Source organism: Cygnus olor, chromosome 22 (genome assembly GCF_009769625.2).
Source record: "Cygnus olor isolate bCygOlo1 chromosome 22, bCygOlo1.pri.v2, whole genome shotgun sequence".
Lineage (NCBI taxonomy): Eukaryota > Metazoa > Chordata > Aves > Anseriformes > Anatidae > Cygnus > Cygnus olor.
This window is the reverse complement of record NC_049190.1, coordinates 4,081,657-4,096,205: the sequence shown is the minus strand read 5'-3', so window position 1 is coordinate 4,096,205 and position 14,549 is coordinate 4,081,657. Positions and strand designations below refer to the sequence as shown.

Sequence of the window (14,549 nt, the reverse complement as noted above, 5' to 3'; positions counted from 1 at the left end):
CAGAATTACATTGACAGGCTGCAGGAACATTTCTCATCTTTTCTACTCTTAAATGGTCTTCCAGACTCCTTGCATTATGTTCTCCCCCACTTTCTCTTCAGATTGCTTCTTTACTTCTACTTCTATCCCATTCTGATATGTTAACGTGCATCTTTTGTTTGTATTGTCTGCAGTATACAGAAGCTGAGTTCTCACCCTTTGAAAAGCTTTTTAAAAGCTTTCTGCTTTTTATAACAGGATCACTGCTTAATCCAAAACACTCATGTAGGTGTAGGAGTTCATGACTTCGTTTCCTCCTCAGATAAGAATTCCAGTCAAGGAGAATAATCTAGCTGAATGAAACCCTTAAGAAAAAGATTATCTCGGGAATCCTGCTAACGATCCAAGGGTGCTAAAGAAAGGAACAACACAGTAACGATTAGCAAGTTATTGAAGAGCTTTACTAGAACACACAGATGGCACACAGACAGTCAAATACTACACATACATTTTTTATGACATTTTGGAAGCAGCACATTTGGATTTGAATATGCCAAGCTGTTACTCAGAGCAGCTTACTTGCCATCAACAGAACTCTACCCCATTTATTTTCATATTTAAACACATCTGCAGCACACATCTTTGAGCATGCTCATAGTAAAACTATTAACATGGATTTGCTATATTGCTGTGATTAGTTTTCCTCTCCATCTTCAGTCTGGAGTCAGCCAGGAAGAAGCCAAAGGAAAAAAGTAACCCATGAAAAGGGGATCTAAAGGAATAGACACCTTCTTTTAATACCCCTGGGTACGAAAGCAGTAATTTAAGTGATCTTTAAACATCCCTGTGAACTTGTCAAAGTTTCTATGGAGCAAAGTCCAATAGTCTTGTGCATTCTCTATCCACCACAGAGGTTGAAGACAAGACATTCTTTGCTATTCTCATTCTTGCAAACCCATACAGCAGATGAAACCCAATTCCCATTTTTAAAACAGATCTAAGTGTCCTACAGCAGTTTTACAGTCAGCAATAAACTACTTCAACAGAATCCTTCTCCATGGCACGAATACAGTGCACAGAAGATCACAAGATCCATAAGAACTGTTTCATGAGATACTAAAATAGGTTAAGTAAAAGCCATTTCAGTTTGTCTTTATTGGTGGTAGTGGGTTTTCTGTTGTTTTTAATGAAGAATCAGAGCTAGTAGTGTATCAGAGCTGGTAATGTTGCAGCTGCCAGAGCAGCAAGGGATAGAACACTGGTATGAGTTTGAATTTTCAAGCAGCACATTAAAAAGACACCAGAAGCATCAGCTCTAGCCCCGGAAAACAGAACTGCAGGATCATTGAACCAGTCACCACTGCCCATTTAAATATACCCCAGGCAATGCTGACTCCCATATTGCTGCTATAAACCCTAGGCCACCCTGAGCTAACCTCAGCCATTTGACAGTTATGCCAGAGATCAGGCTCTTATTATTCCTATATTTCTAACAGTTCCTTTAATATTAAATTAAATACTCTTACGTGAAGTTAGATCACGTAGCAGAGAGGGGGAAGCAAAATGCTCTTGTGAACAGGAATTTCAGATCTTAGCCTCAAGCAACCTTGTCTCAATTTCTCTTTGCCTTCAGGATGAAGGTGTAGAGGACAAGGTATGAGGCATGGCTGAGGGAACCAGGGTTAGCCTGGACACGGCTGAGGCAACCAAGGTTATTTAGCCTGGAGAAAAGGAGGCTCAGGGGAGACACCCTTACTCTTTACAGCTACCTCAAAAAAAGGCTGCAGCAGGGTGAAGGTTGGTCTCTTCTCCTGAGCAAGAAGCAATGGGAAACAACAGCCTCAAGTCATGCTAGCAGGAGGTTTAGTTTGGGCATTAGGAAACATTTCTTCTCTGAAAGAGTCATGAGGCATTAGAACTGGCTGGCCAGGGAAGTAGTTGAGTCACCATCCCTGGAGGTATTCAAAAGACACATAGGTGTGGTGCCTAGGGACATGGTTTGGCAGTAGACTTGGCAGTGCTGAGTTAATGGCTGGACTGAATGATCTTAGAGGTCTTTTCTGACCTAAATGGTTCTAGGGTTCTATAAAGGGATGTCTCCAGGGAGTCAAGTGCACCAGTAAGCAGATCATTTCAGCAATAATTACACTTGACACTTAAATTATAGCCCAGAATAATTTCATTTAAGCTTTCACTAAGTAACAGCAAAACATAAATCAAAAAACATCCTAGAAGAATGACAGGCTGTCATGGCAGCACTGTTAAACTACTTAGATTCCTACATTATATAAGAGACCCATGAGTGAGGGAAGGGAAGCTACAAAAAAAAAGCTAAACCCCCTGTTTGTTCAACTCAACTGCCTCTTAAAATAAACAGGTTAAAGCAGTCACTGCAGGATCGCACAGTAACAGGCATGTGAAATCTATGCTGCATTTAGGAATAAACAAAACCACTGTGCCATGTCACTGTGGGGGTGGTTTCCAAGGGCCTGGATGTTGAGCCAAAGTACTTAAAAGACACCAGGCTTAGTGAAAGTTTTTTTTTAAAAAAAAAAAAAAAAAGAAATCAACCGAAAGGTTTCTTTTTTTTTGCCTATGTAGTCCTGAAATGCACAGCCACTGTGAAGCCTTGTACTCAGAGATCTTCAGCCATCTCCCTTTTCACTTCCAAATTCAAGCAGCTTTGTTTGGCATTAATTACAGTTTTGACAGCAAAGTCAAAGGAGAGAGCCAACTGGGGAACACCACTAGACTTGTTAAGAACAGTATTTGCCTTCAAGGTAACAGCAGCCACCAGAAGATTAAAAGGGCTCTTCCTTTCTGGAAGGCTCTCTTTTTTTTTTTTTTTTTAAACCTTGTATGCATTTTCTTCATTCCCAAAGAAATACTGTCATTGGTCACACCACCTGGCCCACTCTGCTCAGTCTCAATTTCTGCAGCTATTCAAAGGAGACAATGAGTGAAAAGATGTAGCCACAGAAAAGCACAGACTTGCAGTGACTTGGACAGCCCTGCAGGACCACATTAAAAAACAAATCATTCAGGCAAAAGTTCTTAGCCAGCATAAAGTGGAACAGCTCCAATGACTTCAATATAGCTGCATCAGCTACTTGAGCTGGGGGAGCTTGGCTTTGTGTCCCCCAGCTGCAATCCATATCATCTGCGCTCTAACACCAAGCACACTCCACCTGGAAAAGGGAAGTTGGTTTGGCATACAAAGCACTACTGAAGTTGAAAAGTTCGTTTTTGTTTTTTTTTTTTTAATTTCCTGTTCCAGTTAAAGTTTCAGACTCCTAGAAAATTCTGTGCTCATTTCCTCCATCGCATACTGGGATAATATCTACACAAAATCAATACAATTATTTTTTCAGCATTAGAACCCAAGAGCTCATACAGAAGCTAGGGCCCCATCTTCCTGAATGTTAACTACTTGTACACCCTTCCTCAAAGATGCATTAAGAGATAAAAGGCTTACCCACACAGATAGTCAACATACAGTTGACCTGATCTATCTGATTACTCCAGCTACAAGACTGCAAGGGAAAGATTGCTTGGAAATGGAGCACAGGCATCCCAGACCTCTAAGGGCTTGTTAGCTCAGAGGCAGCCCTTGAAAACAGAGCACTTCCAGACCAGAGCAGATAAGCCCATAAAGCACTGTACACACAGCTCCAAAAAGCTGCCAAAAACCTCAAGTGCTGAGTGGCCTCCAAGCACGGCACGGGTTGAAACATTCCCAGTCCAGAGGATCAAATTGCCTTGAAACTTCTCAAAGTTAAAACTTTAGGGACACTGCCCCGTTTTGCTCTCATCCAGCTTGGCCAGGCAACAGATCAAAGAGTACAGCTGACTTGGCATCCCAAAGTCTCATTAAAATAAAATCAGGACCTTCTCTCTCATTGGACTACCAAGGTGACACTAGTCACATTTTATTCTCCCTTCCTTGTGGTACAAAGGAGAAAGTCTTTTGACAGACTGCTCTACTACTAAGTAGGATTTATTCATTTTTATCTAGTCTAGATCCCCAGTGCTTTCTTTGGCAAAGGTGAGGAAGAGCAGATGTTCAGTTTAGATAAGATTATTGACAAATACTGCATATGGGTTTCCTATCCTGTACCAAACAAATTAAAATGAAAGCCAGTGAACAAGATAGATATTTGGTGACTGATTTTGGAATACAAGCAATCCAAAATCACTGAAGAAATTAGACAGCATCGCCAAATGTAACACATCACAGAACCAAGTCATTTATCTATAGATATTTCCTTGACCTGCAGAATTTGTGTCTCTAGTCTACTGATTTTATCTTGCCAACTAGGCAAAACTTAGGAACTTGAGTGTTAAATACTGGTTGAAGTATTGGGTTCCCCAAAGCCAGGAAAGTCTAAATAGTAGTAGAAAAAAAATGGTAGAAGCAAAGAACACTCGGAAAGAATAGCCTACTTCATCAATTTCTCCACTAGAATAAGAAGTTTAAGCATGTACATCTTGGCTGGATGACAGCTACAGAGACTGTGGTGACTCATAAGATAAAACATCACGCAACTGAAGTTGTTTAGAGAGGTCTCCAGGGTGTGAAACAAGGAATAATGGGATAAAAATGAACTAAGGGAATCAAGTAGAGGTTTCTTTCAGTCATAACAGAGCTGAACTTAAGGGTGGAAAGGTAGGAGAGGGGTGTGGGTTGAGGCACAAATAAGGATCAGGACCATTTGTAAAATCCATGTCCAGATCCAGGTTGCAGTTTCCAGCCTGGTGATCAGAAACAGATTCTTCTGTAACCATTCCCCAGCACAAAGGGTGGAACTTTCTCTGGAAGAAGCAGTCTTTCCCATGCCTTTCGCTAGGACTGGACATAACCATGCAAAATATCTCAATCACACACCAGGCACAACAAAGAGTTGCTGATTTTCTCCATACTACTGCCCACTTTTCCAGTAGCCCCATTTCAACAGCATTTTCTAGCACAGGGTCTAAGTCTTAAGTAAAGAAATCATCGCTGACTTGGCATTGTCAGAAGACAAAGTGTTTAAACTTTTTTCTCTACAGCGTCTGTTGCTAATCCTGCCTGGGGTAGTTTGGGTTTTTCAGCACAAAGGCTGACATTATTACTTGCAAGCTATTAAGTATAATCTCTCCTAATCCAGGTAAATTTGCTCTTTAGTCAGAGCCTTTCAGTATTTATGCTCTGAATACTCAGGATGAGGTTACAGCAACTCCAAATTCTATTTCCACTTCAATGAAGTCTCAGAATTCATGAAAAGATGTAAGAATTACCAAACTGATGCTTGTGCACTTGTCAAAGCAAGTTTGTGAGAACAATCCCTTGGCATTTTTAGTATTTTTAAAGAAAGTTCACTGTTTCTTCTAAGTACCCTACAGGGAAAGTGACCCAGGGGAGTCCATAACAGACAGTAGACATTGTGAGAAGAGAATGTAGCTCTGGACACCTCAACAGGAAGCTAAAAGGATTTGCAAGTCCTTTATAAGCAATGCTTAGAAGTTGTGTCAACAGAAGGAGACTCCCCAAGTCATAACATGACCTTTAAGCATGCCTAATTTGACACAAATTACTTGCCCTCTGTACACCAGTTTCCTTATGCATAGTATAGGGATAATGTAAAAAGCCCTGATGCCCATAAGCTATAAGAAGTACTAGGGCAAAACACCATCGCTGAAAGGTAACTTCTAGTACAGGTGAAGTCTCACTCCTCTCCCTAGAATGTGCAATTGCAGGACAAACTAATAACACTAAATGGGTTTGACCTTAACAGGCAAACATAGCACAAACATTTCAAGTGTGAGGAAAGGTGTACTGACTTCAAAGAAAGGACAGCGGAAATGTCAAACTGAAGTTGCATCAGGTGAGATTTCCCTGGAGGTGTTTAAGAGCTATATGGACGTGGTGCTTCAGGACAAGGCTTAGCTATGACTTGGTGGCATTAGATTAGTGGACTTGCAGACTTGTGTCTTTTCCAACCTAAACAATTCTATAGTTTTACAACTGAGCAAAGGAAGGAAACAGACAGGGGTCAGGTGATAAATATAAATCTGGTTAGTGTCTCATTCTGTTTACCTCTAAATACTCTTTATTCAAGTCTCAGCACAGGAGGAAGAAGGAATCTGCAGGAGGCTTGCCTCACTTCAATGCATGTGCATATTTCATACTTTCTTAGAACAGCATCAGAAGTTTTCAGACTTCTGAGCAACCTAGGGCTCAAGCCTATTTGTTGCTCTGCTTGCAGTAACTATTTACTAGGTGCAGAGCTCCTATTTTTAGGATCACAGATACCCTGCTCACCTCATCACACCACTGTCTCCACAGTACCTGGGCTTAGCAGGTAAAGATAAACTCAAGCACCTAAGCTAGACATCAACTGCAGCTTATCAGCTCACAAATCAAGGCAGCTCTGCCCTGCCTAAGCTCTACCAAAACACACTAGTGTCCTTTTAAAACTCCCAGTCACTGCTCCAAGGCCACAATCCCTGAAGCACATCTTCATGTGTAGCTCAGACACTGCAGCTTTTCACAAGATGTTACCCGGATGCAAATGTCCCAGACTCACTGTACAAAGCATCATGCCAGCTTGGCAGCGCAAGGCACTGGTGTTCAAAGAAAGCATCCAAGTGTATAAATACTACCACGAAAGTTAAAAAAGGAGACTGCTCCAATACATGAGTGAATATTGGTCTTTACCAAGCTGTTTTGATAGCTAGACAACATTTATGCAGAGGTGCATCCATAGGTGCCACCAGCAGAGTGATCAGTTTGTGCACCCCAAATTAAGAAATTCTCTCTTGGAACCTTAAAACACTCAAGGAAACCTGCCTCTGGTTCATAGCATAGTAATACCGGTATCCTGGCCAGCAGCCTTAAGACTTAGATGTTAAGATTAAGGATTCTAAGGACTAACCCTAATGAATTTAAAAAAGGATCACCATGTCTCTCACTCTCCACAGGAACTTTTCTTTAATTCAGGATAAAAGCATGCATTGTTCCATGTGTGCGTAGTCCCTTAGGCAAAGGCAATTCTTTTTTCTTGAAGGCAGCAGCACATTTTAAAGTAACCCCTTATACTACAAAAAATAATAGTTAGCAGATGTCTAGAAAAGCAACTGCTTTCAGGACAGTTCAACTCCCTCCATTTTAAAAAAGTTTATGACAAATACATGCATATTTGTAGATAACACAGATACGTCTAAAAGCCATATTCTTAGCTCTTTGTCATGCTAGATGTTGCCATGTGGGCTGTTCCGTGCAGTCTAGAAGATGCCACCTTTGCATAAGGTCCTTTATTTGAACTTGCCCTCTGCGTCACAATAGTTGTACTCAAGTTGTTTCTGAAAACTGCAGTCCAAAGTCCCAGTCAGGAGCCTTGCACATAAATAACCTCAGGTATTTAAGTAACTGTTTCAAGGAACTTAGGATGGAACAGGTATACCTCATCTACCTCCCTCAATTTTCTGTCTGTAGTTCAATCTCCTTGCCTTTCTGGCTCTCAAACATTCTGCCTGCAAATACTGCAAGCTGAAAAGATCATGAATCATTTGGGGACAAAAAGCATATTAACCCAGCAGTGCTCTCTCCTAGGGCCCGCCTCAGCCAACTAGCAAGTCATTAGCTGGACTCACTGCAGTTTTATCTTGATCACAGCAGTGCAGAGCTGTTCCTTGATTAATCTTGTATTTCAATGCTGATTATCTGATGATATTTAAGTCTATTTGTCCTCTTTCCCTGCCACAGAGTTAATGAAAATTTTAAAGAAAGAGTGACAGAGTTTCAGGAGTGAATTCTTCTATGGTATCATCAAATAACCCAATACATACACTAGGACATGCAAGCATATGAATACTGTTCTTCCTGACCTCCCATTGCAGATTTTCCACATGAAAGTTGCTTTCAATGAAAGAGAGATATCCCATATTCACAGAAGAGGAACTGAAGTGGAGAAAGCATGTGGCTATACTGCAGTCACTAGGCCTGATAGCTAGGCAGAGTTACTGTAACTGACCTAGTTAGAAATGGAAGTGTGTGCAAGAAAGCCGCAGAACCTCACACTCAATCAGTGCTACAGCCTACACCAGCACAGGGAGCTTTGGTTTCACTGCCCTGCCCAGCTGTGCTCAGTCCTACCAAAAGCTAAGATCTCTCTAAGCAGTAGTTTCTGAGCTACCTGGTTGGTTTAGCATCAGATGGTTTAGCACAAGGCTTGTGGGAAGACATCTTCCTTCCCTGTGCATGCTCTGTTCCATATTTTATACAGTTAGCCCGAAAACTAAGCCTGTCACATCATGTAAACTGTTCCTTTCAGGATGTGTTCCCTCTTTGCTGAAGGGCAAAGGGCAGCAAGGTTCCACAGCTCGGGGGTCTTTGCCCTTTCGACTGTGTCATGTGTCACAATGATGAGTGTCACACCACAGGGAGAGATGACAGCTTGTTCTTCTACATTAGCTTCTCTTGGATAACACCAGGGCTAGTTATCTCTGAACAGCATTTCCAATCCCTCTTCTTTCCAATGCAGTATAGATAGGAAGCAATTAGCACTGCATGATCTACTTATCTCACAGGGAAAAGGTAGGGAAAAGAAAAACACTGTTTGTGTGTGTACGTCACAGGAAAGCATAGCAAACCATGACACAAAACATGGCAGCTACAAGGCTAGAACACAGCACGGTCCCTCTAATTTATTGCCCTTGCCCTGTTGTGAGCATGGCAATGCATTACACAGCAATCTCTGCAACACACACACCAAGTTTTCCCTCATCTCTAGGGGATAAAGACACATGCCCACAAGCATGACATTTTCCATCCTTACAAGACTCACTCCATTTTAAGTCCAAGTATCATCACCCTTATAAAAAAAACAATTGCTTGGTGTCTATCTTGCCCAACATCCAAGATCTAAGTCTAAGAGTGGAAAAAGTTAAGTGGGAGAGGAGGCAGAAAGATATGGGCATGTGTGAAAAGTGTTGGAAATAGCATCAAGCTGATAACAGAAATAAAGCTGTGGATCAACGGGAACTAGACTGGCAATACAGTTGAAAAGCATGACACCTATGTTTGTTTACAGATAGGAGACACTGAAGTCCACATAGGTCACCACCCACATTTTGGGTATCCTGTAGGGTAGAATACCAGATTTTGATTGTACAGCACCATTTTCAGTGCTCAAGAGACTCCAGAGCAACACTAGTGTAGCACACTGCAGAATTAGGGGCTTATAAACCCACAGCACTGCTGTGCAAGGCTGACTAACTCCAACAAAAACAATGAAGCGTTCTCTGAAGTAGAACAGCACATCAGCAGGCACTGTGCTGCCACAGGCAGTAGGGATACCATTTTGTTTTGTATCCAGCTTTCGAGTCAAATCCTGTAACTGTACATGAGAAAGCCATTAGAAATAGTCTGACAGTATTCAAAGCTAATTAAAGGGGTGCAGAATGTGAAGTCTTACGGGCAGTCACTGGTAAAGCTACCACAAGCGAGACACTGTCTCTGAGAAGCCTATCTAAGCACTCTAGAGCAAAAAGAAACTATAGTGCTGGATTAGTTATTGCTTCCAGACTAACTACTTAAGGTGTTACTCTGTGTAGTTGCAATGAGAGCCAGATAACCTCCATCTGGTATATCATTACAACATCCTCTAGGATGCTGCTGTTATCCCCATTTTGCCTGCCGGCAGCTGAAGACCAGCAACGCTAACATTTAACAGTAGACACCCAGCTACCAGCATATCATAAAATGGCTGACCTTAAATGACTTGCTTACAGTCACTCCAGTGGTCAACAATGGAGCAGGGCCAAAACAAACCTCTAAGTGTCCTATTGCTAACTCTAACCAGCTGGTCATTTTATCTTTAAACAAAGCTTAAAATATAGATCATGCTGTTCATCTCCCCTATAAGAACAACAGACTCGATCCTGCCTTTCATGAACAGTAGAGCTAGACAGCAGACTACAGGACTACAAGATCAAGAACAAACTTAATTTGCACACTTGTTAGCTTCAATATCTAAAATGCAATGAAATTCAGCATATGTGCCCAGTTACTGACTGCACACTGGATCCAGTTTCAGTTCCTATACTGACTTTATATCCTATAGAGAAACTTAGAGATCCAGTATTAAAACAATGCCTTTAACCTATTCTGCACCTGCTTCCTCCAATCAAGATTTATCAGAGCACAGAAACACAGGAGAGTTGAAATTGGCATTTCATTTCTGTAGAAACTTTTTTCAGTATACAATGCTGTTCTGAAACTTTCAGCAATTTATTAGTAAACTCGTGTACTACAGTGCTGTGCATGAAGCAGCTTGGGACAGACATGAAACGAACTGTGCAATGAGCATTTATCTGTATTAGGAGATTGATACACACATGTCAAGTTCATGGGAAGGCAGCATATGTAACATGACGGTATGAAAGAAGGGAAGTATCTTGCTCTGCAACACACATGGGCAGTGGGCATTTAAGCATAATGCACAGACATGCTGAACATATATATTGACAATTAGAGTTAAAATCAGACTTGGGTTTGATCCAAAAATAAAACATGCCATTAAAGGTCATCAGTATGATTGCATTCCTCAGGTCAAGTAGACCTGAGCTTTCTCACTCATGTTTTCCTCTATGGCTCCTCTTCCTGTTGCTGTTTTACCTTACAGCTCAATCCAAATGAGTTTCAAGTTCTTCCTAAACCAAGAGCCCAGAACTCCAGCACCTCTATCTCTATCAAATTTGGCTGAAGAATGGAAATGAGTAAAGCTTGGCTTTTGAATCCTGTTTACTAAAAAACAAACAAACAAAAAAAAACACAGCAGAGTGGGAATATAGCCATAGTTTAGTTATTTCTAAATCACACAATTAAAAAATGAGCAGATACTTCAAAAATATTAAGCAGCTATATTGAACAAGTTCTTGAACTCACTGCTTATTAACATCTAATACTACAATCCAGCTACAAGAACAGTATTTCCTGGAAAAAAGTCAACTATTAGTTGTCTTTTATAAATGAAACCTTTATAGGAAGTGTGACCAAAAATGATTATTACCTATTGGCTCTTGCACTTTAAATGCAGCCAAGACCACTTCCTGGGAATGACATCTTTGCCTCCAAGATTCAGAATTTCTTCAAGATGCAAGGTAAATCAGAATTATACATTTTCTGCCCTTTGGCAGCAAGCACAGCCTTTCCATAAATAGTTCCTAGCTCTAGAACTCCCTTGCTAGTTAGCATCCTGTGGTAGGTATTACAGCCTGTACGGATCATCCAGGTCAAAAACCACATTCCTGCTCAAGTGAATTAGCAGCATCCTTTTTCCTTAGTGAAGTTTAAGCAAAAAAAGACACTTAAAGCCAACTATAAGGCATGGTGTTTGATGGGGCACGTGGCAGCATGACATTCAAAGCCTATACATTCCCCAAAGTTTAACAGTTTTGTCTTCTCTTTAAGGTTGATCTCCCCACCACACACATTTATATGCTACTGCCTTCTGTCTCCTCCTTCACCCAATGCTCTATGTAACACCTCTCCAGGTCTCAGTGAGTGCTCTGGAACAGCTCCAGTGACAACTGTAACCAACTGTTGTTGCTCCAGGCCATCAGTGCTAATGGCTAATAAGGGGATTCTCCATTTTCCATATCAAGGGCCACCTCAAAAATGGAAACTCCAAGCATTTCTCTACCCATAGTAGATTTTTAAGGCAGACAACGGGTGGTAACTACAGCAGTATTTTGTACTGAAGTAATATGCATTCTTAGCTGGTGTTTAGTAAGTGAAAGCCAAGAACTCCCATACTATTCTAATGGGTAGCTCAGCCCCTTGTTGTTACCTGAGGTATTAGATTTTTGCACAGTCTATCATTAACCTAACCAGCATGCCTCCTGGGCTCACAGGGCCCTAAAAAGCATCATGAGGTGTTCCCTCCTAATAGTCCTCTGGGCTCCCTCCTAAGTCATGCCTGCTAAGAGTCCTTGATCCCTGATTTGCTAGTGAAAAATAGCTAAATCACATGAATTTTACTGCTAAACATTTATATTATCAAAAGACAACTAATGGTAAAAAGAATAAGTGACCATTTTCTTTCCAGCACAGGCAACAAAATGAGAATATTTATTCCCCCATTTCGACACTCAGTGAGGGAAAGCCAGAGCTTCAAGCCTTGAACTTCCAGATTTTCGAGACCTGAGCTAGCATTGCCACTGGTAACCACTGAACACAGTTTGCAAAGGGAAAAAAAAGGAACCATTTGGAGGTTATCTAACCCAGACAAACAAGCATTATTTAATTTATGAAAATTAATATAGTTCTATAATAAACCTCTTCTCATCTTCCTAATAGTTTTAGACTTATTTGGGAAAGATCAAAAGCAGAAAACATTAACACCTCTGATCTTTTTATTGATTTTAAGTTTCTCCCCTTTGCTTCAGAACATCTTCCTGAAATGTGCACACAGGCACAAAGGATCATACATCACATGATCTAAGTTTTTATTAGATAGATGAAAGAGAAGTAGATCAGCTCCCCTCAAACTGCAGTGCTCTTTCACTGCTGTTTACATGCTTGCAATTGCCATAAGCAACAGGACACTAAGTAGCTGCAGAAGATACTAAACCAAAAATGAGGGGAATGCCTCCTAGATCTTAAGCCAACGCTTCATCTGTTTTTCTTTGAGATTGAAGTTTCAATCAGAATTCCAACGGTTTATGAAGTTTGTTACTTCTGCATTCACTCAATACATATAACCATACAGGGCTAACAAATCTTGTCTTTCCCTTCCATTTCAAAAATTTGAAAATCATTAAGAGACTCACAACCAGCTAGCAACGAAGACTAATACTGTCACCATTTGAGGCCTAAACCCCACTTCTGAGAAAGGTGTAAGTTTTACGAGCTGTGTATACTCAGTGAGTAATCAGTGTGGCCAAAATCCTTGCCTTGCTCTGCCCATACTCCGGCAAGGGATTTTGGCAACTGCTTATTTACTCTGCAAAGTAATGCCTCCTCTCATACATATATGACAGTGAGTTCATGAATTATGCAGGATATTCAAAACCTTGTTCAAGTTCGTTCTAAGAGCACACAGCTAGCTATGAAGCATGGTCAGACCGAATTTGTTGTCACAGCTTTTCTAACCTGACCCAAATGAGAGGGCTAGACTAACCTGCTGCATTCAGTACCCTGCGAACTCACATTTGCTTACTTCCAAGGCAAACATGCAAACTAAGAATACACATTAACAGCTTAAAGTTTTTTGTTTTTTTTTTTTTTTTTAAATAAACCAGATAAAATTAGAGGAAAAGACCTATAGAAATAAGAGATGAGCACAGGGAGCGTAGAGCTTGATTGTAAAATTGAAGCAGTATCTGCATAATGTTTTGCAATATCCAGGAGATCCACAAAATACTGTGTTGCTAAATATACTGTTGGGAAGTATCATTCTTCCTGTGTGAAGGAACATGACTTCCATTCTTCCATGGTGTGTAGTATTTTAGTATTGTGACTCCCAAAGACATGCCTCAGACAGTTAAATCTTATAAAATGAAAAGTAACCAAATTTCTTATCCCTTCAAATACATAAGCCCATCACAGCCTTTTCAACAGTCCATGTTAATAGCTTTACTATTGACTTGCAGTAACCTCAATGCCCCAAGAAACAGATAAAATGATGGGAGTCCCCCCTCAGGACACAGCCAGAGGGGAGACGTCCCCAGAGACCTACACTTTTTATTCTATGCTAAGAGATCAGCACAGTGATTTTTTCCCCACAGACCATCCAAATCCTGTGCTTACAGTACTGCCACTGACTCCCAGGGTTATCCGAGCCAGATGCTGGCCAGAAAGGGGACAAGAGTAAGGCAACAAATGTAAGGCTGTCTTACCTGGCTCTGCTCGGAGGGGCACTCATTCATCAGCCAGCCAGCACCAGCATCTCACAGCAGCAGTCAGAGTCAGACGCCACCATGCGAAGGGAAGATCCCCATCCAGAGAGGCAGGATACAGGCTTGGGAGGAGGGGACCCTTCGCTGTGAACAGGACTCCAGCTCCAGAGATGTGAGGTCAGTGACAGGCAGCAAACAGAGCCGAGAGCTGCTCCACTCCTCCTCTCACACTGTAGCACATCTCTCACTGCCAAGTACACACACTGCCTGCACAGGAGCTGTGTGCCTTGTTAACCCTCTTCTGGCTGTAGGGCACAAAGCAGGAGCTCCACTCTTAGGGGATCTTCCTTTCCAATGCATCATCAGTGCCATTCCTGTAGAAACTCGTCTCCCAGATCAGGTGGAATTTTGCAAGGCAATCTAAAAGAGATTTAAAGGAATGATAATGAGGCTGTAAACCCAACAACTCCCCCACACATAACAGCTAAACAGCTGCAGATGTGGAAACTACAAGTAAGACCTAGTATCATCAGAACGAGGGTCTGCCATGGAACGAAGGTGTATAGAGAAGCTGAACCCCACATTGTTACCTAACAGAGCACTGGGGCTGGAAACAAAGTGCTTTGAATTGTACTATGGAGGGCTCTGAATGTTTATACTTCCTCCACTTACACATGGATTTAGAGAGG

The 14,549-nt window shown here is 41.3% G+C and overlaps 1 protein-coding gene across 1 annotated transcript in view; it reads right to left on the bottom strand.

The window, feature by feature from the left end:
- The window catches only part of GRAMD1B (GRAM domain containing 1B), a 129,743-nt gene extending 115,696 nt beyond the window's left edge, over positions 1-14,047 (bottom strand). Inside the window, exon 1 of the mRNA XM_040534034.1 lies at positions 13,861-14,047. Within this exon, the coding sequence (XP_040389968.1) occupies positions 13,861-13,886 (26 nt within the window). The 5' untranslated portion in view covers positions 13,887-14,047. The remainder of the gene's footprint in view (positions 1-13,860) is intronic.
- Positions 14,048-14,549: the final 502 nt, after the last annotated feature.